Source organism: Lolium rigidum, chromosome 2 (genome assembly GCF_022539505.1).
Source record: "Lolium rigidum isolate FL_2022 chromosome 2, APGP_CSIRO_Lrig_0.1, whole genome shotgun sequence".
NCBI lineage: Eukaryota > Viridiplantae > Streptophyta > Magnoliopsida > Poales > Poaceae > Lolium > Lolium rigidum.
This window is the reverse complement of record NC_061509.1, coordinates 218,167,916-218,187,602: the sequence shown is the minus strand read 5'-3', so window position 1 is coordinate 218,187,602 and position 19,687 is coordinate 218,167,916. Positions and strand designations below refer to the sequence as shown.

Below are 19,687 nucleotides of genomic sequence, written 5' to 3'. Positions count from 1 at the left end.
GTTTTAAAATCATCTGAAGTACAAATCGTACTTGAAACACATTATTGAGAATACAGTGTCAAATCGGGTAATTAGTGAGCTCCAACCTAGCGATAGTACGTACCGATTTTAAATCTCATGTTCAGTACACATTCGGCATGTTAACGTGTTAGGAGTGGTTTTTGCAAATAACTTGAACATGTGCTTGAATCTTCAAAGCAGGCATCGTTGTACTTGCACTGATTCCGTATTATTGTCCTCATTTCCTGGACCACCTTCTACGATCGTTCTAAAATTCCCCTAGCAAACTCTATACAATAAATTAATTTTCCTTTATCTTTACTATTATATTCGAGTTGGTCGTAGGTCATACAACGCGTTTGGTGAAGGAGATTCGGGTCATCTTGGCCATCCAATTTAGATCTGACGGTACGTAACATGCTGATTTGGTACCTAATTAGCTAATTACATTGCCTGCCACCGATAAGTGAAAAGTAGCGCTTCAGATTAGAATACCCAGAGAAAAGAGAAGGACCGGCTACCCATCGTGACCTCCTCTCTGGAATCCCTAGAACAGATCCTGCCGCCACCACCCCCATCATCTCGCCCCCAGCGGATGGAATTTCCGCAAAATCATGTCTCAGGAACTCCACACAACGACGGCCGTCGGGAATCCACCGTGCTCGACCCGGGAATTTCACCATGCTGCTGCTCGCCGACCCGGACCTGCCCGAGCGCGCTGCCCATCCCCTGCATCATCCCGCTGGTCCGGCGGCCGTCTGCCTCCCTAGGCGCGGGTCCGCTACAATGGCGCCAGCATCAACGACGAGCACCTCGACCAACTGCTCATCGCGGGGTTCAAGTCGCTGCGCCTCCTGAGCTGTACTCCTCTCTCTGCAGCAGGAAGGAAGGAGCCGTCTAGCGTTGTTCCTAGGCCCGACCCGAACGGATGCATGTCTATTGGAACTGGATTGAATCGCTTCAAGGTTATATATCTCCCCATATAATTGGATTCACGTCTATTAGATTGATTGTGTTTTTCTTCTCCCTGCCCAATGATCGTTCTTTTTTGTTTTCTTTGATTGGGGAGACTAGAGCAGCTGTAGGGAACATATCTCTCTATTTTTAACATCAGCATCTTATGCGTATATACATATCTTGGTGAATTGATGTCTTCTCATACCCATATCATGCCTGAATATACATGCATATTTGTTTGAGGATTTACTTTGATTTCTATAAACAAATGATTTTTCTTGCTGGAATTTGTTAAAGAGACTAGCGGATGAGACAAAACTTGATCGAGCTCACCTGGCCGAAGAGACGCGGACAGGAGAGAGATGCTCACATAGGTGCTCGCCAAGGCCACCGCCACCGCCAACCACGTCACCTCCATCGACGGGCTGGGGAAAACGATCGGAGCAGAGCTGCTGCCCTATTCACCACCCATTCTGCCATGCCTGTGATCGACAACCAGGGGAGGTGCATCGTCGGCATCTCTAAAAGACGAGGCCATGCCCTCCAACGAGGTCAGTGCTCCTCTTCCTCATCAGCCCTACGTTTAATTGCTATTCATACCTTACCCGCCTGCAATTATTTGGGAAATTGATTCGTGATGATATACAAGTACAATCTACAATGATAGGTCTTATGAAATTCATGTGCTTTTTGATGGAAGAAAACTTGCATTTTGAAGGAATTGTTTGATATCTACAAATCTGGAATTCATTTGTAGAACTGTGTCTAATCTAAAAGGAATATATAGATAACTTTCAGGGTTAGAGTACACTACAATATGTTTCTTGTTTGATCTGTCAAATGTTTATGTATACCAAATTCAGTTATGTGCAATTTAGTGTATCACTAGCTATTATTGTAGGATGCTGACTCACAAAACGCAACCAAATTCTGGTGACACCGGGGAAACACAAATTATAGATCAGCTGGTCTCAGTAATAGAGAAGAATTAAGACAGTGATCTTGCAAGAATCACCCTGACTTCTATTGGTACTTATACAATTCATTTAATTATTAGTTATGAATGTTACTCGCAACCATTCTTCTCTTGAATGTAATGAAGCATGCTGAATGCTGCTGCTGATGATCCATTGAATCCACAATGGTGAGCAGAACGTGTAGTCGGGATATCCACAGTATGTTATTCTTGTGGTGAAGCGGGTCGGGATATCCGCAGTATGTTATTCTTGCGGTGAAGCGGGCCTATTAATTTGCCAAAGAGCATTTTCTTGAAAATGGACCAACTGTAGGTATTCACGAAACTTGGACAATTTTCTATGATGTAGATTCTCTGCATGTATGTCCTTTTGGGATCCGGTCATGGATGAGTGGATGGGTTGGGTCATAATAAGCTGCTGGTTGTTTTATTATTCCCGATTCCTCTCTTGGATGGATTCAGATCAACATTGGTTGCTGCTATGTTTTAACAAAGTTATCTTCCTAGATTAGCTGTTAAGGGCATGCCATTTTCATTAGAAAATTGGTTGCACTGTATTGTTGTTTAGTTCATTTCAGGGGGATGTACCATATGTATTGTCTTTGTTTTAAGAACTGTTGATAATGTTTTTTTTTTGCCTGGTTTTAACAACTGAATCACTTCTCTTTTTTCTGGGAAGTACTCGGTACTCGGTGTAAGTCTCAAGTTTCTCAGCTAGCATTGCACAATGAATACATTAGATACAAATCATACAATATATGTGCATCTCAAATGTTCATTCTGGTTACAAATGTAATGTCACAGGCTGTAGTAGTACCGCTGTATTAACATCTTCCCAGTAGATTATATTTTTAATATAGTTTCTGGTTAATATGTTTGTATATTCTGCTTGGATGGTGCAAACAGAGAACATCTAAAGTTTTTGTATATTCTTCTTTTACTATGACCATCTATCCTTTCTTTAAGGACATGGAGAAGGAAATTAGAAGGAAGTGGACATTGCAATTGCCAAAGCAAAGGTCTGTAATGCAGCTAGATCTCTTAAAAGTTTTTTCCATTATTTGGAATAATTGTGCTCATAAGTACCTTGCACAATCCAACACCTGCAGAAAAGCCCATTACCTGATGCGTTCGAGCTGTACAAATTGTGTATGGGAACAACTGCTATCTGGAGGTAAGCAGATGTAAAAAATGATATCATTCAGTATTATGATAATCTCAAATAATAATCTCTTTGACATGATCATTGCAGTGTTTTGAGGTGGATGGGAAAGTGGTGAGGACCAAGGAGTCCTTCATTGTATTGTGCATTTTCTATCGCTAAATAAGTTTGTATACAGAGATTCATCAGGATTCGGTGAAAATATTCACAAACACCTGTGACTGGGCAAAGTAATTACGCTTATACTAGGCAGGGAGAGACTATGTACCATTGTACCAGCCTATTTTTTATTTTCTTTTGAGATAACGGGCAACCGATATTTTTACAACATTATGATGTCCCCTATCTTGTTATGCAAACGATTAGCTACAGATTTTTGTGTGTAAGCAATTGCTGAATGGGTTTATTCAGTTTTTTAAGTTACTATCCTGCCAGTTGTAGTATAGCACTATAGCAGAGACTAATAGCAATGTTTTGAACTCATTAAGGTACATACCATACATTGTATCTTCTGCTACAAATAAAGTTATGTGATACAGATTCAAAAGTATAGTTTAAACCAGGAAACATTGTGGCAAATGCGGAAACAAAATCGTGTGATGTGCAAGGGAGTTTGAAACTATGCTCAATCCACAAAAATAGAGCAACATGATCGGCTATCTCCGTTTTCCAGTTGGACATGGATAGGAGTTGTTATATTGGCATTTGCACAGTCTGGCAAAGAAGTAATCTATTTTGTATTATATCTTTTATGATAGAAAGATGTTTCCTTATGTAGAGAAAAAGAGGACAATAATAATATAACATGTAGTCTTGCATGATCTTATGAATGTTTCAAATATGTCTTTTGTTTGCATATCTTGCAAATTATAGGAACACTCACGCGCATTCTCTTTACAAGAAACTTGAGAAACCGTAGCAACGCACGGGCATTCAACTAGTTTTCGTAGTAAACTACTACCAGAAGACAATCAGATTTAGAAAAAGAAAAGAAACGATTGTACAAATTTATTTTTTTGTAGGGAACAAATTGGAAGAGATCGACACCACATCCACATGCGCGCTACTCCAAAAATCTAGGGATACGATGGTTGGAAGCAGCCTGTACGACTTGCTAGTTCAAATTTACTATTTAAAATTTGACTTGCGAATTTGAAGTTGTCCTAGAAGTGGGATACGCATGGGTTCCCACATGCATCCCTACAAAAAAATTCTAATGGAGTTATTGTTTATTAAAACAAGGAGATGGCAGGAAATTCCTTGTAGTGGGGGCTAGCTATTTAGAGATAGTAGATACTTACTTGTGACATCATATTCATATTTAAGAGTAGTTAATTATTCCTGAGAGTTAACGAAAATTGAAGCTTTTTCTAGGATACTCCCTCCATACCGGTTTACAGGGTATTACACTTTTTGATAAAAAACTTTGACTAACAATTTGGTCAACAAAGTATAAGATATATATTAAAAAATTATTATTTGAAACTTCTTTTGAATACCAATCCAACGGTGTAATTTTTGTGGCATATATCTCATATTTTATTGACCAAATTTGTAGTATAATGTATTGTTATACTAGCATAAACCCTAAAGTAATGTACCATTACATTCATATTTAAGAGTAGTTAATTATGGTGCCATGTATTAATCCCAAAAAACAACATCATGATGTACTGATCAAGGGTTTACGCTAAAAAAATATGGAAAAAGGTTCAAAGAGAGTACTTGATAGTGTAAGTAGTTAACACTTTGTATGCATATGTTTGCTCGATCCGGATTTGGAGGACATGAGTCTACATGGTCCCATTTTTTTTAAAAAAACATGCCATTTCAAAGTTTTAATTTTTTAAATAATTCACATTGTGCATATTACCTTGATACTTACTCGTGCCTCTTTTCAATGTAAAATACGACCGTATGAAAAGAAGAGACGAAAAATTGTGTTTATATGAAGAGTAGAGATCCAATCATCATATTGCTACTTGGACATTTTTTCATTTTCTATGTAGATCACATACAGTCGTATTTTTTCTTGAAAATTTGCACGAGTAAGTATCAAGATAATATGTACAAGCAAAAAACTTTCTTTCTTTCTTTTAAAACTTTGAAATATGATTTAGTTATATATTTTGAAAAACTAGGTCCACTAGACCTAGGTTCCACTAGTTAGTTCCGTATGTTTGCTTTGTTATCCTCAAAGCAACTAGGGCGTGGTTTTTCCTTAGAGCATCTCCATCGGCGAACCTCAAATTATAGCCACATCGATTTGGTGATTCTAGTGCGAGAAGCTGCTCACACCGGTGTTCCCACTAAAAATCCACGTCATCCCGAGCCCAATACAAACGCCGGCAAACTTCAAAGAAACCCTATAGAAAGGGAGGCTATCAGGTGCGCCGGCAGCTACCGGCAACAAACTCGACGTAAGAAGATTCTCGCCAACCCATGCGTCAGCCTCTCTCTCTTCTTTTTAATTCCCCAAACACTCTTTCCCTCTTCTCTTATTTGCTGCCGGCACTTTCTATGGAGTGTAACCGCTGTAGAAACTCTAATTATTTTGACTGGTGTCTATTGCCGGTGACCCCAACAGGTAGCCAGCGGGTGATCCCAACACTTAGCCAGCGAGGTCACAGGTGAAGATGCTCTTAACCATCTTAACCAGCTTAGCTTGAGGGTGACGGCTCAAGTGCACAGCCACTAGTGGTATTAACCCCGTTTGCACCACTAAATTCGGGGCTCTTTACGCACGTACGTGACAGCCCTGTCGGCAGAGCAAGCGTACGTGCACACGTGAACAGAACCATGCAATTAATCCTCAGCGATGCCCTGTGCGGACACCCGCACGCTCCATTTAGTTAACTCTCACGCTCCATCGTCTTCAGCTGAGAGGATCCTATACTACTTTCAGAGTGCAACATGAGAGCTGATCAGAGGATCCTAGAAGAGAGCTCACTAACTTAAAAGCTAAAATGGCCGGATATATATCCAGATTATATATGGACTGAAACTTCAGAACTGATGGAGAGTGGCTAGTCGGTTGCCCCCCCTGGCTCATTAATGAACTCCACGTGCGGGCCGGGATTACTTGAGAAATTAAGCACCCTTCTTGGGCTTGGAACTTGCGCCATTAATTTCGTAATCCTTCGTCTATCCATGCTCCAATTATCAATGTCGTTGCTGTCCCGACAACACAACCCTGCAGTTGCAGTAAAACTCTTAATTTGCCCGGCCCTGCATTCTTACGTACTAAGACTAGTCATACACTAGTAGTAGGAAGTATCATATAGTAGTATCATGCATATAATACTAGTGTACAATATTATCATCACAATTCAGAGTATCAAATGTTACATGTATTTAATGATTTGTAGAATTTCAATATAAAAGTGTGTACTCCCTCCGTCCCAGTTAGCAAGGCAAAGTTTTCAAATATCTTGGCCCAAGGTGAATTCTCATTGGCTCTAAATTTGCACGTTAAAATATGCAAAAACTTTGCCTTTCACATGCATGGAGTACTAGTGCGCAGTGGTTTCACATGCATGGAGTACTAGTGCGTGGTGGAAGATGAAAAGAGGAGTGTTTGTATGCAAAAATGAATTAGTTTACTCCCACATTAAATGCAAAATGTGCCTAGGAGGAGAGGGATTTTGAGACAAATATTTTTTGGGAATTTGCCTTGCGAACTGGGACGGAGGGAGTACAAGATTTATTTGGCATTAATTTTTCTAGTTCTACGTGCTATGATACGGTATCTACCTATGATAGCACTACTCCCTCCGTCCCAGTTCGCAAGGCAAATTCCCAAAAAAATATTTGTCCCAAAATCCCTCACCTCCTAGGCACATTTTGCATTTAATGTGGGAGTAAACTAATTTATTTTTGCATGCAAACACTCCTCTTTTCATCTCCCACCATGCATTAGTACTCCATGCATGTGAAACCACCGCTCACTAGTACTCCATGCATGTGAAAGGCAAAGTTTTTGCATGTTTTAACGTGCAAATTTAGAGCCAATGAGAATTCACCTTGGGCCAAGATATTTGAAAACTTTGCCTTGCGAACTGGGACGGAGGGAGTATCATTTCTTTCATTATTAATTGATATGACACATCAGTATTTTACATGTATGTAGTGCATGATATAACTTATGATACTGCCATTGTGAGTAGTCTAACATGCATGCACTCTGTCCACTTCACAAGTTTTATCGTGGCTTTGGTTTAAATTTATCAGGATAAAGATAATGAAACGGAAAAAGTACTATACATCTTCCACTAAACACATAATTTGCCCAGAATGAGTTGGCGAGCATGAATTTGCCCAACAGAATCTTTCACGAAACTACCTTTCCAAAAATCAGCGAGAGATTAGCAGTGCTGTAGCAAACCATCCACCAAATTAAATCAGCAATGAGCATGAGGAGCTCGAGTTATATATTCATGGTTAGATCCAAACCATTCAACGGGGACGGGGCTTGCCTGTAGCACAGGCGTGCGACCATCCGTGCGACCCGGCGTCAAAAATCCATCGAGCGGCTATTATTCCCACCCCCTCGCGCTGGCTTTTCTCCAAAAAAAAAAGCAACCGGAAATACAGGAACCGTGCATATCCCTTCACAGATTACCTTCCGTCATCCATGCATAACATTAAAAAAAAAGAGAAAGAGGAGATGACTCATCGCGCGGGAACACAACCAAGAAATACACAGCTGCGCGCCAAAATCTGTATTCTGATTTGCCGGGCTGTAAATAAACAGGAAAGGTTGAAACACAGTGATCCGCACATGAAAATTATTCTCCAAAATTGAACAGCGAAGGAACCAATTGAACACTGGAACAACCAACACAAGTTGCTAATGGCTTCTTCAAGTAATCAAGGGGATAATTAAGAACATGGATCTCACTCACGCACGGTAAGAAATCAAACTGATTCTTCACGATGAATCATAGTCGAAATTTGCAATTTCATTTGAATCGATTGTGGGAATTCTTCCAATCCCGCCATCCCCTCCGTTCGTTTTGCTTCATCAGGCATGCCATCGGCCTAGATGTACAGGAACACTTTGCAAAAATTCTAAAAACACCTGCATGCACAAAATCAAATGATAATGTCTCCAGACCAGTACTATGATTCTAATTGATCAAAAACTAAATGGTTGTAGGGTAAGCAGTAACAACCATACCACAACAGAACCATGCTATGAATCCCTCATTGCTATGAATCTGAGAAACTACATGAATTCCTATCTACAACAACAGAACCATGCTATGAATCCCTCACTGCTGGGGACTATTGGGACCTCTAGCTTGGCTACAGGACAAGACCATGCCTTTCTCCATCAAGAGAAGCCAAGATAAATGTTTTGTCTCACGTATTTTTGACTTCTAAGTTGGCATACACATTCTTGCCGTGATTAAATCCTGGGAGTCTTGTGATCAAAACAGCTTTGCATTTGTAAATTCTAACTGGCAATAAGAATCAACGTTTCCGTAAACCAGCTCAAGTAAAAATTTCATTTACATTACAACCGAACTGAATCAATTCATAGATTGCAAAAGCTGGTTACCTCTGTTTCTCCTTGAGCTTGAACAGACGAGGTAAGCGACGAGGTCCTCCTGAGTCAGGGGCCTGGCCGCCTCCCAACGCTGCGCCTAGCCGCCGCGACATCTCCTCCACCTCGCCGCCGTGTGAGGAGTAGGGGCGCCGTCGTGCTCATCCAGGTCGAGGCACCACATCTCTGACCCTGAGGCGGCGGAGCGGCCGAGATCCATCAAGGGTTTGCGGCCGGAGACCAGAATCCGGAGGAACGGGAGCACGGCGGCACGGCCAGAGGTCTCTGCCCAGCTTCTGCCGCTTGAGTTCTTGTTCCAGCTTGAGCTCACTTCACAGGGGATGGGTACAGAAGGGGAAAGAGAAGGAACGCACGGTTCCTGTATTTCCGGTTGCTTTTTTTTTCGAAGAAAAGCCAGCGCGAGGGGGTGGGATGGATTTTTGACGCCGGGTCGCACGGATGGTCGCACGCCTGCGCTACAGGCAAGCCCCGTCCAAAGGCCCTAACCATCCGAAATCAGATCAGCTCCACTCTCGACACGTAGACGTGCATGCACGACTCACCATTACGGGAGGGCAAGGCCAAGTTGAAGATGCCATTAGTAGAATTAACAATATTAATGGCAGTAGCCGTCATCATTAGACAGTTGCATTAATCACAGGGTGTGCGCACGCGCTTAGACTGCTCATAGTGGGAGTAACTTAGGTAGTAACATCACACACTTCAAGGTGTTTTGGTGACATGGCATAGCAATAAATGAAGAAAGAGAGGGAGGTGGTAACTAGCTATGTTACCATAACATCACACACCCAAAGATAAAATGAGTCTACAAACTAATAAATAAGACTTTGCAGGATACTATCTCTAAGTTACTTTCCACTATGAAGATAGTAACATGAACTAGTAACTTATGCATGACACCACCTTATGTTACTCCCCACTATGAGCAGCCTTAGGCTGGTCATAGTGGGGAGTAACTTAGACTAGTAACATGACATATGTTACTAGTCTAAGTTACTACCTTCATAGTGGGTAGTAACTTATATGTGGTGTCATGCATTGTGTCATTTATTATGTTGTAGACTTATTTTGCCTTGGGGTGTGTGATGTTATGGTAACATAGCTAGTTACCACCTCATTCTCTTTCTTTATTTATTGACATGCCATGTCACCAAAATGCCTTGAAATGTGTGATGTTACTAGCTATGTTACTCCCACTATGAGCAATCTTAAACAAACACATCAGGGGAACAGTGAGTTGATTTTGTGATGTCATGGACAAGCGGTTCTGTGGAAATAGCAGGGAGAATGGTAGGATTACCCAACATCGAGGTCCAGGGATTAACGGTATCCCAAGCATCCTGTCCCATAGTTTCTCTCTTCTCTAGGTCATCTAGGATAATCTGCAGTTAGCTCAACGTAGTACGCAGTAAAACTTACGCGTGCTTTGCTACATGCTAGGCACCAGCATGATACATATCGATGGCCAAGATTGATTTTGGAAATAAGCTCCGAGTTTGTCGACACTCTTGGATCATATTACATGCTTCTCCAATCTCAACTATAGAACGCAATTCTGAATTGAAGAGTACATTTGTTTGGCAGAACTGACCCCAAAGTCATGATTGGATAAAGCAATTTCCATAGGTTATGAGTCCTTTATCATATTATTTTTTTTGACCCAACAAGTCTTCCCTCGTGATTTTTTCATTAATAAAACTGCTATTGTTTGCCACATCAAATATAAAAGGGAAAATAACAAAACAGAAAACAGTACAAGACTAAAATTTTATTACATTTAATTATACATTTCATACAACACATCTTGGCCTCCAAGACAGGTTTCTGCAAAAAGATATGTCTGTCTTTCCAAAACTTTGGGTTAAGCCTTTGTTAAGGGTTCTTTTGTGGTACCCCTAAATGAATAATAGCCATTAATTTTCGTCCATCCAATGGTCCAAATAATTTCATACCACAGTCCAAAATGAGAGAGGTATGTTACATACCTCTCACAATTTTCGCACCTCAGTAAAAAAGAACGTCGACGGGCCGGCCCAATAGACGGGCCCAACCCAGTAGATTGGTCAAGCCCCATTAGCTGCCGATCAGAGCGGGTGTGGGTGGGATTCCTCTTCGTTCTTCCACCGTGATGAGAGAGGTTCCGCCGGCGGCGGCGCCGCCGCTCTGTCCATCCCCAACTCCGGCGCCACCGCTCCAGATGGAAAGGAACACGACGGACAACGAATGCTCGGCCGACTTACGGCTTACTCACCTTCACGGCCTCCATCCTCACCATCGCCGCGGAGGATCTCGGCCTCCCCATCCCCATCCCGACTCCGCCGTCTGCGCCGCGGTCGGCGTCCGGGTCATCCTCGCCATGGACGTGGCGGACTGCTGCTGCACCCTGTCGTTGACCGGATGGGGGGGAGGGGGGTCCGGGAGCACCTCCACAACGAGGAAGGCGCGGGCCACGGCCGGCGCCCTTCTCCTCCTCCTGCTACGGAGAGCGACCCGTGGCGATCGAGCCAACGAACTGTGGCGAGCGTTCCGAGGTAAGGGAAGGCCAGAGCTCGACGGTGCTCCTATTGTCCTCTGGGAACTAGCAAGGCTGCTCGACGGTGTCTCCTGGCGACGGCCACCGCAGCCGGCCATGTTCAACGCCCTAGCACGCCGGCGAGGTGCTTCCGGCCAGCAGGATGCGCCGGCGGCGACGCGAGCCACGGAGATGGCGTCCGGCGCAGCGCCTGGGCTACCTCATGCACGTCTCCCGCCACCGCAAACACTATGCGGGTACTGAATCTTTCTCTGAATATCCTCTTCTACCTCGCGTGATCCTAGGCTACATTCAGCAATAGTTCATTTTGCCAATTCCTTTGTGTCAAGCATGAAAGAATAGAGATTGTTCCTGCCATGTTGCGTGCTTGCACTCACCTATTTAGTAATATGTTTATGTTTGTACTCATTAATCTGTGAGTTAAATCCATTTTATAGAAGACAACAAATCATGCTTAGTGCCTCTGTTATCTGCAATTTTTGCGACCGGAATTTATGGAGTCTTATGTGATCTTTCAATTTCTGAATTTATGTCATGTATGCATTTTTTCGCTATCATGCCTATACAGTTACACACCCTTACTGAAGTTATCATATTTTATGGATTTAGCCTTTGAGGCAAATACAGTTGAACAGTGTTGCTCTATTTGAAGGTTTTCTTCTAGCTTTCAACCTATGTTAGATTTTTCTCAATTATCTGAAAAACAATGCTTATTATAATAAAGAGGAAGAGTGGAATCATTTGCACAGCTTGGGTCTGATTAGTCATGAAGAAACATGACATAAGAAAGATTGTATTTCCATGTGGTTGCAAGTGCAACTTCGATTTTTGTACTATTCCTCTTCAGACCTGAATAAGAAGACTAGGTCATCAAATACTATAGAGAAGTATCCAATAGTAGGCGAACTACCAAATAATTCAAAGTCCACAACATCTTTCTTTTAGATTGGAGCGCGGTGCGTAAACCATCAGCCAAGGACAGGCTTACCAGTGGCAAGGCTGATTGCCTCCAAGACCAGGAGTATGTCCTTATTTATGAAGACAAGGATGACGACTGGATGCTTGTTGGTCACCTTCGGTGGGAGTAAGTTCCTTTGATTGTTACATGTAAATCTGTCCACCAGTTCAAGGCTTAATTCCCTTGTCAGTACTATTTGTGCATGTGTATTAGATACAAATCTCGTGGAACTGAATCTCCATCTGTTGTTGCTTCTATCTCTCTGAATTCTAGAGTACGAGGGCCAGGTTTCGCTATATTAACATGCCGGATTATGCAGCCCCTTGCAACCATTTGAGGCAATCTCACATAGATGTTCAATAGGCTACAACCACCGGATAGCAAACTGACATTTCCTCATATGCCGCTAATAAGGAAATTTAGTTACATTCGGATTCATAACTTATGGATTTTATGTTTTAGTGAAGTGTACTAAAATGTTTTCAATAAATTTTCTGAATTGATTACTATGTCATATTGCTGTAGGTTTCATTCACCTATATGTTATAAAAGTGATAGTTCCAGTAATTCCTCCACCTCAATATTTTTCCTTGCAAACTCTATTGGAATTTTTTTCCGTTGCTGGCATGTAGTGTTGACTTTGTTTGTGCCACTTTTAGCTTATTGAGTTGATATTGGTCACATGGATAGTTGCTCATTTGATTTTGTTTTACTTTTTCTAGTTTTCGGTGGAAGTGATTCCAATCAAGTGGTGCCTCAAGTGGATGGCACTGTGAAGGAGGTCATCCACCGTGGCCCTTTGATAATCGAGGGCAACTGATTTCTACCCTGATGATGATGAAGACCTGAGCCGCAAGCACAAATTTAAGATCTGACGTGGCAAGATCAATGGCAGAGGTCCTGGTCTTTATGATGAGGCATGATTGGAATTTGCTATGATCCTTCTCTCCGGTGTTTACTTCAGTTTATAATGTTTCGGACTAGCTGTTTTTTTATTGAGTTTGAAACTACCAGCGTTTACTTCAGTTTGTCATTCTGTTTGATTGAGAAATCTATAATCTAAGATAGTTATCTTGATTGATTCAGAATATTCTTTATCCTAATTTTGAAATAGTTCAATTGCACACTGAAACTCGCTGTCGGCATGTAGTACGCAGAGATTTTTTTTTGGTGGCCCTACTGTTTGGTTTTCGCTGGAACAACATGACAGTCTCTCAATTCTGAGTTCCGCATCCAAAATAAAGTGTTGCTAGCAGAATGAAGTGTCGCCCTTTTTATCTACACACTCGATATTCGTTCTGCCCAGTTACAGTCACTGCAAAGCACAAGCTCCCGGCCAGTCAGAAAAGTGGTAACACAACAAGTAGCTCTGTACATACCGGACACAACAAGTGAATAAATTGTTTACAACAGCTCTTCTGCATCAGAGGCCCGGTCTGTTTTTTATTGGCCGGCAGCAGCTCCTGCTTCTAGATTTAGTCAAATGGTTTTTTATGGTTCTGTTTGCTGTATCAACATACAAAAAATCGCAGTAGCTGGTGTCTCAGGAACTCGATGATCGACACAAACTGCAATATCCGAGTACAAAGCTCCCAAGGGCTTTCCGCTGAAATAACAGCACATCCAGTGCAAATACAAGATCTATGCTGACTGAGAATCCACAACAAATAGGAGAGTACCTGCCACCAGAGGCACTGCAATTTTGCACATAGACCTGAAGCATTACGAGAACAGCATCAGATCTCATCTTAGCTTGACAATTCAGCAAAAAAAAGAGCGGCAGAACTTGCCTGTTACCGGTTGACCCATTGGAATCTCATTCTTGCCTTCGCCCTTCCAGGCTTCTTCCTTTCAACCATTCGCGAATCTCTGGTTAAATGTCGAGCTGTTTGGAGAAATAATGACGAAGTCAGTCACTTTTGAAATGGAAAACAGCAGCAAGGCAACTACATTGGCTAGAATGGATGCAGTCCAGGTTTCAAATTTTGCTTTTACCTGCTTTGAGATATGGACGCAGCTCCCAATTCCCAATTCTGCAAAGCCCTGCTGATCCCTAGACGCACAGCTTCAACTTGCTCTGCATTTCAGGAAAAGAAACCAAGCATGAAAGAGTGTTTTCTGTAATGGATGAGGTATGATCAATTCCATGTATAGTGTCTGTAATAGTAAACCGTACACAATGGATAGAAAATCTGTACTGTGTGAAGTACAACGACTAATTAAAGGTGCAACGAATCGAATTGTTGAACAAAATACTTCAAAGATTACAAACATACTTCACGTTCTAGGATCCTAAGAAACAATATAGGAAATATATGAACTCCATGATTAAGTTTTCAGCTTCTACATAAATAATTGAAAAGAAAGAAAACTGATAGAGTATCTCAGTGCATCACACCATGTTGTATCCAGTTTGGAGTTGAGATTTTACATATGCTACATACTAATTCCTCGTGTGTTTATTTTACAGAAAACTAACCAAATATTATTTGTAAATTCTATTTAAGTGACAATGGGTAAAGATAAAACCATAAAGTTATTCCACAGAAGAAAAAGAAATGCTGCAGCAGCTGAAGTTCCTGAACCTGAACCATATGAATAGGCGTTTTTTCTTTTGAACAAGAATTGGCGTTGGTTGAAACTGAGTTGCATGACAAGACCTGGTGGTGACGGGATTTACGTTCATGCTTCGGGGTCGATGTACCTGGCGGAGATATTGGTGGCGGCGTCTGTTGAAGTTGGGACGGCGTAGACCTGGTGGCGGCGTATCTCGCCGGCGATGCAGGACCAGCCCGATCTGCTGGCGGCGGCGATCGCCTGCGATGCAGAAAAGGGCGGAGCTGGTGTCGGCGTCGCTCGCCGGTGATGCAAGATCAGGCCGATCCGGCGGCGGAGGCGGCGGCGGCAGCGGTCACCCTCGACGCACACGGGTCTCGATGTGGCGGCGGCGTTTCTGATCGATATACACGGTCGCGTGAACTGCCTTCGATCGATCACTTATCCAAATGTTGGGCCGGGCCGAATACAACTAGTTTTAGTTTTAGCATCTTGCTGGGCTGATGGATCTAATTTAAATCGGTTAATCCTAACCATTGCTTAAATCATACCTCTCATCTTTCCAGGAGTGGTAAAAGGTACCGTAAAACAAACCTTTGTTAAACCTTGTCCGCTGGTATCGTACTGGCTTATTGGAGAGGAACTTGGAGGTGATTCACTAACCACACAACAACCCTCATGATCATGCCGTTCTATGTGAGACCGAGACACTTGATACTTCACAACAACCACATTGCAGGGCTTCACACCCTAATCACAATCCTAGAAAACTACAAAAAATATTTATCATGTGAGAATAAAAACAAAGAAAAGATAGAATTGACTGTGAGGATAAAAAGAAATGCTAGTATATTATTTGACTTATTCTTGTGTCAAGCGTGTTAGGAGGCCGTATGAAGTGCCAAGTGGAGTGAAAGTCGCGAGGAGTACCTTCTAAGCAAATGCTAGCAAACACACCTTCTCTCTTGGTTACATATTTGTTTATTTATTCTTAGAAGATTGTAAGACCATGATATTAGATTGGTAAGCAACTCTTCTTATGTAGTGTTCCCAAAATAATACCCCAATTATAAAATGGTACCTAGAGTTAAAATTTTGAAACACGAAGAAAAATAGTAACGATAACATATTTGTACATTCAGACTAGCTACGGATATGAAATGCTACCTAGAGATAAAAAGTAAACACAAATAAAAATAGATTTTATACATCTAATGAACGGAAATTCGTCTTGGCTCCCGGGAGCATTTGCTCCCGGATTTTTGGAGAGCAAATTTGTTTTTTCAAAACTTTTCAAAAAATTCCGAAAAAAATCATGCACGTACCTGACCATGGCACGCACCACCTTGTAAAATTTCGCTGCGAAATGTCATCATATGCGTCCTGGGAAAAAATAACAAATTTCCAGATCTGAGATTCAAATTTTTTGATCTCATTTCATGTCAGAAAATTGTCATTTTTTCCCAGGGCGCATACGATGATATTTTGCAGCGACATTTTACACGGTGGTGCGTGCCATGGTCAGGTACGTGCATGATTTTTTCTGGAACATTGTGATAAATTTTTAATTTATTCTGATTTTTCGAAAAATCCGGGAGCATTCAAATCGCCACTCTCATGAATGAACACATTTCTACATGTAGATAGTAGTACATGATAACAGATCATCTCAATACTCAATATAAAACACTAATGTAGATCTAATTAACAATAGTGATGCAATAAATAAATAATGGACCTAACTGCATGCATAAAAACTAGAGTGGATTCATGGGGAAGCATTGTACATATGCGGGGATGCCGCTGGTGAGAAGAGTAAGTGACGGATTATATAGGCGAGGATATAAACTCCGGAAGCTTTTGAGTTTGCATTTTGAACAAAAACGATGAACTTGCGGGCAGATTTCACGACCAAAATATACACAAACGATTTTCCATAGATTCATTGTTTGTGATACATATTTGAACATGTGTGCGATACTTATCTTCGCATATGATTACCATGGAAGATTTCATTGTCCTCACATTCCTTTCGCCTTCGTCATCATCGGAGGACCCGATGGAATATGAGGGAGAGGATCCGGCTTAGTTGTCAGTCGGTGGGAGGGATTGCTCCTCCTCCGTGACCGGAGATGCTCGTCCCTCATCTGCCACCGAAGGTGCCTGCTCGAGGTCGAAATTATTGGCTGTCACCGTTGTTCCACATCACACATGGAAAATGTCTTCTGTGTGCCATAGGTGGCCCTTAAAAGGCCCGATATGTACTAGTGCGACACATAAAATGCTGATTTGCACGAAACTTGGCGTGGGCAAATAGCATGTTGAGATATACACAAAGAATATTTGTTCGGAATTTTCAACATTTTAAAATATTTTTTCGGTAACAGGAGCATATGCACCTAGATCAAACTTGGATTTCCGAATGTTAAAGCTTATTGACACCGAGATTAGCACAAAGCAACTCCTTATATTTTTTTCTTTCTAACGACACAAAGCCTCTACCTGTTCTTGAGAGACTGAAATGCAGACTATCAACGCCGTTCCTATACTCCATTTCCATTGCACGAGTCGTGAATCTGTAGCTCGTGCGAGAGGCCGTCGTCTCCGCCGCGCCTTCCGCTTCCTGTTTGCCCTCAATGTCACTGGTTAACTGGTTATTGCCAATTGCCATGTCCGGGAACGGAGGAGATGGACACAGCCGCGGCCAAGGATCGGCAGCTCTCGCCTATCAACCTCGAGCATTTAATGCGGATGTGCATTGTATAATCTTCTTCCCACACGCCCTGCGTTTTGTTGTACCGCCCCGGCGCCCCCATGTGGGCTCTGGCCGCCATGGCCCGAGCCTCCGCTTCTATATATATGACCAGGGCATGGCGCCAAGGCACAACACAGACTCACACCATTGCCGCCGGCTGCGCACAGCTATTGTCGGAATAGGTCACACGAAGTGCAACAGATCATACATAGCTTCTAGCTTGGTTTAGCTGCTTGCCACTTACACAGAAACTAGTGCTAGCAGCTAGCTTAGCTTTGTTAGGTACGTTTGATCATGGCGTTAGTGCGGGAGCCGATGGCGATGTACGACGGAGGCTTCGTCGAAGCCGAGGTGTCTGCGTTCGACGCCCTCGGCTACGGCGGGGGCGTCGACGCGGCCGCGCTGTTCGACTTCGGGGGCTACGCCTACGTCCCCGCCCACGAAGAGCCGGCCGGCACCGCGAGCGCCTGCGTGCAGGACAGCGCGAGCTGGGCGGGCGCGGGGCGGTCCGTGCTCACGTTCGACCGGGCCGCCCGTGGCCACGGCGCGCAGGCGGTGGCGTCGGTGGTTGCGGACGACGAAGCCGACTACGACGCGTGGATCGACGCCACGGACGAGGACCACCAGGCGGCCCCTGCGGCATCGACAATAGGCTTCGACCCGGCCTCGGGCTGCTTCAGCCTCACGCAGAGGTCCGGCGGCGCGCGCCGGCCGTTCGGGCTCCTGTTCCCTGGCACGTCCAGCGGCACGGGCTCGCCGGACACTGCTGCGCCGGCGCGTATCTCCCAAAAACGGGTCAACGTGGTGCCCATGCAGGGCGCGGAGCCGCGGGCCGCCAAGAGGCAGTGCGGCGCGAGTAGGAAGACGAGCAAGCTGAAGTCGCCAACGCCCACCACCACCACTCCCCCCAAGGAACCGCAAAGCCACGCCGCAAAGGTAACACCAGTACACCACTGCCGGAGTGGCGCTGCGCACCGCTCGAGTTCTTTGTGCGTTACCTTGGGATTTCGATGGGTCTGAACGTAGCGCTCCTCTGAATCTTGTTGCAGAATCGCCGGGAGAAGATCAGCGAGCGACTCCGGACGCTGCAGGAGCTGGTGCCCAACGGCACCAAGGTGGACATGGTCACCATGCTTGAGAAGGCCATCAACTACGTCAAGTTTCTGCAGCTTCAAGTCAAGGTGCATACTCTTCTGAAGTCTCTGAACTGAATTCTCGAAAAAAAAAAGTCTGAACTGAATCCTGTTGCATAGGCCTGTGGAATTCTGACATGATCGAATCGCAGGTGCTCGCGACGGACGAGTTCTGGCCGGTGCAAGGGGCCATGGCGCCGGAGATCTCCCAAGTGAAGGAGGCGCTCAATGCCATGTTGTCGTCGACACCGCCCTCGGAGGGCCGAATGAACTGAACTGAACTTGAACTAGCTAGAAAGAAACAAACAAACAACTTAGCTAGATCCTTATATATAAGGATACGTGTAGAAATTAATCTATAGCGAACAACCTCGTTCGAAGATAAATAAGGAGGCATCTGCAATACATCCCTCTTGTTTATGGTCATCAGGATGTAACTTTCTTTTTATCAGAGGACCTACCTATAGAAGAGGGGAGCCTTTTAACATTTTGTTAATCCAAGCATTTCTGTTCTATGTGTACTAGTACGGATCTGTAGGATTTTTTTTTTTTGAGAACGGATTTTGTCATGAATTTATTGCTAGCTATACACATGAGATAGATAAGTAGACAATACCCCCAAATTCAGTAGAAGACTAATAAACCGGACTAGAGGGAGTAGTAAAAATACTAAAAAAAATCACATTGTACTTCTCATATTATTAAGACATTAATTACTCCCTCATAACCATAATAAGTGTCGTGGTTTTAGTTCAAAATTGAAATAAAATGACGATATTTATTATTGATTGGAAGGAGTACTGTGTTTTTTTTCTTTCTATAAATTCTCGATAATGTTATTCAATTTTTACAATACCATATTTATTTAATAATTTATCTAGGGTTAGAATAGCACTTCGGACCAATGGGCTGGCCCACATGGGCCACTGGACCAGCCACCCATTCGAGATAGGTTGGAACCGGCAGTCTGGTTCAGTCTAGCTTACCTAGACCTGCTCGATCCTCTCTCTCTCTCTCTCTCTCTCTCTCTCTCTCTCTCTCTCTCTCTCTCTACTTTGGTCACCGGCAAAGTCGCTGTCCTATTCCGG

The 19,687-nt window shown here is 43.2% G+C and overlaps 1 protein-coding gene and 1 long non-coding RNA gene across 2 annotated transcripts; both read left to right on the top strand.

Moving 5' to 3' along the window:
• Positions 1–801: 801 nt before the first annotated feature.
• LOC124688146 lies at positions 802–3,467 on the top strand. The gene is made up of 4 exons (XR_006998438.1): positions 802–965; positions 1,255–2,952; positions 3,043–3,107; positions 3,186–3,467. It is a non-coding gene; the product is annotated as an uncharacterized LOC124688146 (long non-coding RNA).
• Positions 3,468–17,781: 14,314 nt separating this feature from the next.
• LOC124690563 (transcription factor PIF1-like) lies at positions 17,782–18,874 on the top strand. Its single transcript, XM_047223933.1, has 3 exons — positions 17,782–18,402; positions 18,516–18,647; positions 18,752–18,874. The coding sequence occupies exons 1-3, from the start codon at positions 17,782–17,784 to the stop codon at positions 18,872–18,874; spliced, it is 876 nt and encodes a 291-aa protein (XP_047079889.1).
• The last annotated feature ends 813 nt before the right edge of the window (positions 18,875–19,687 follow it).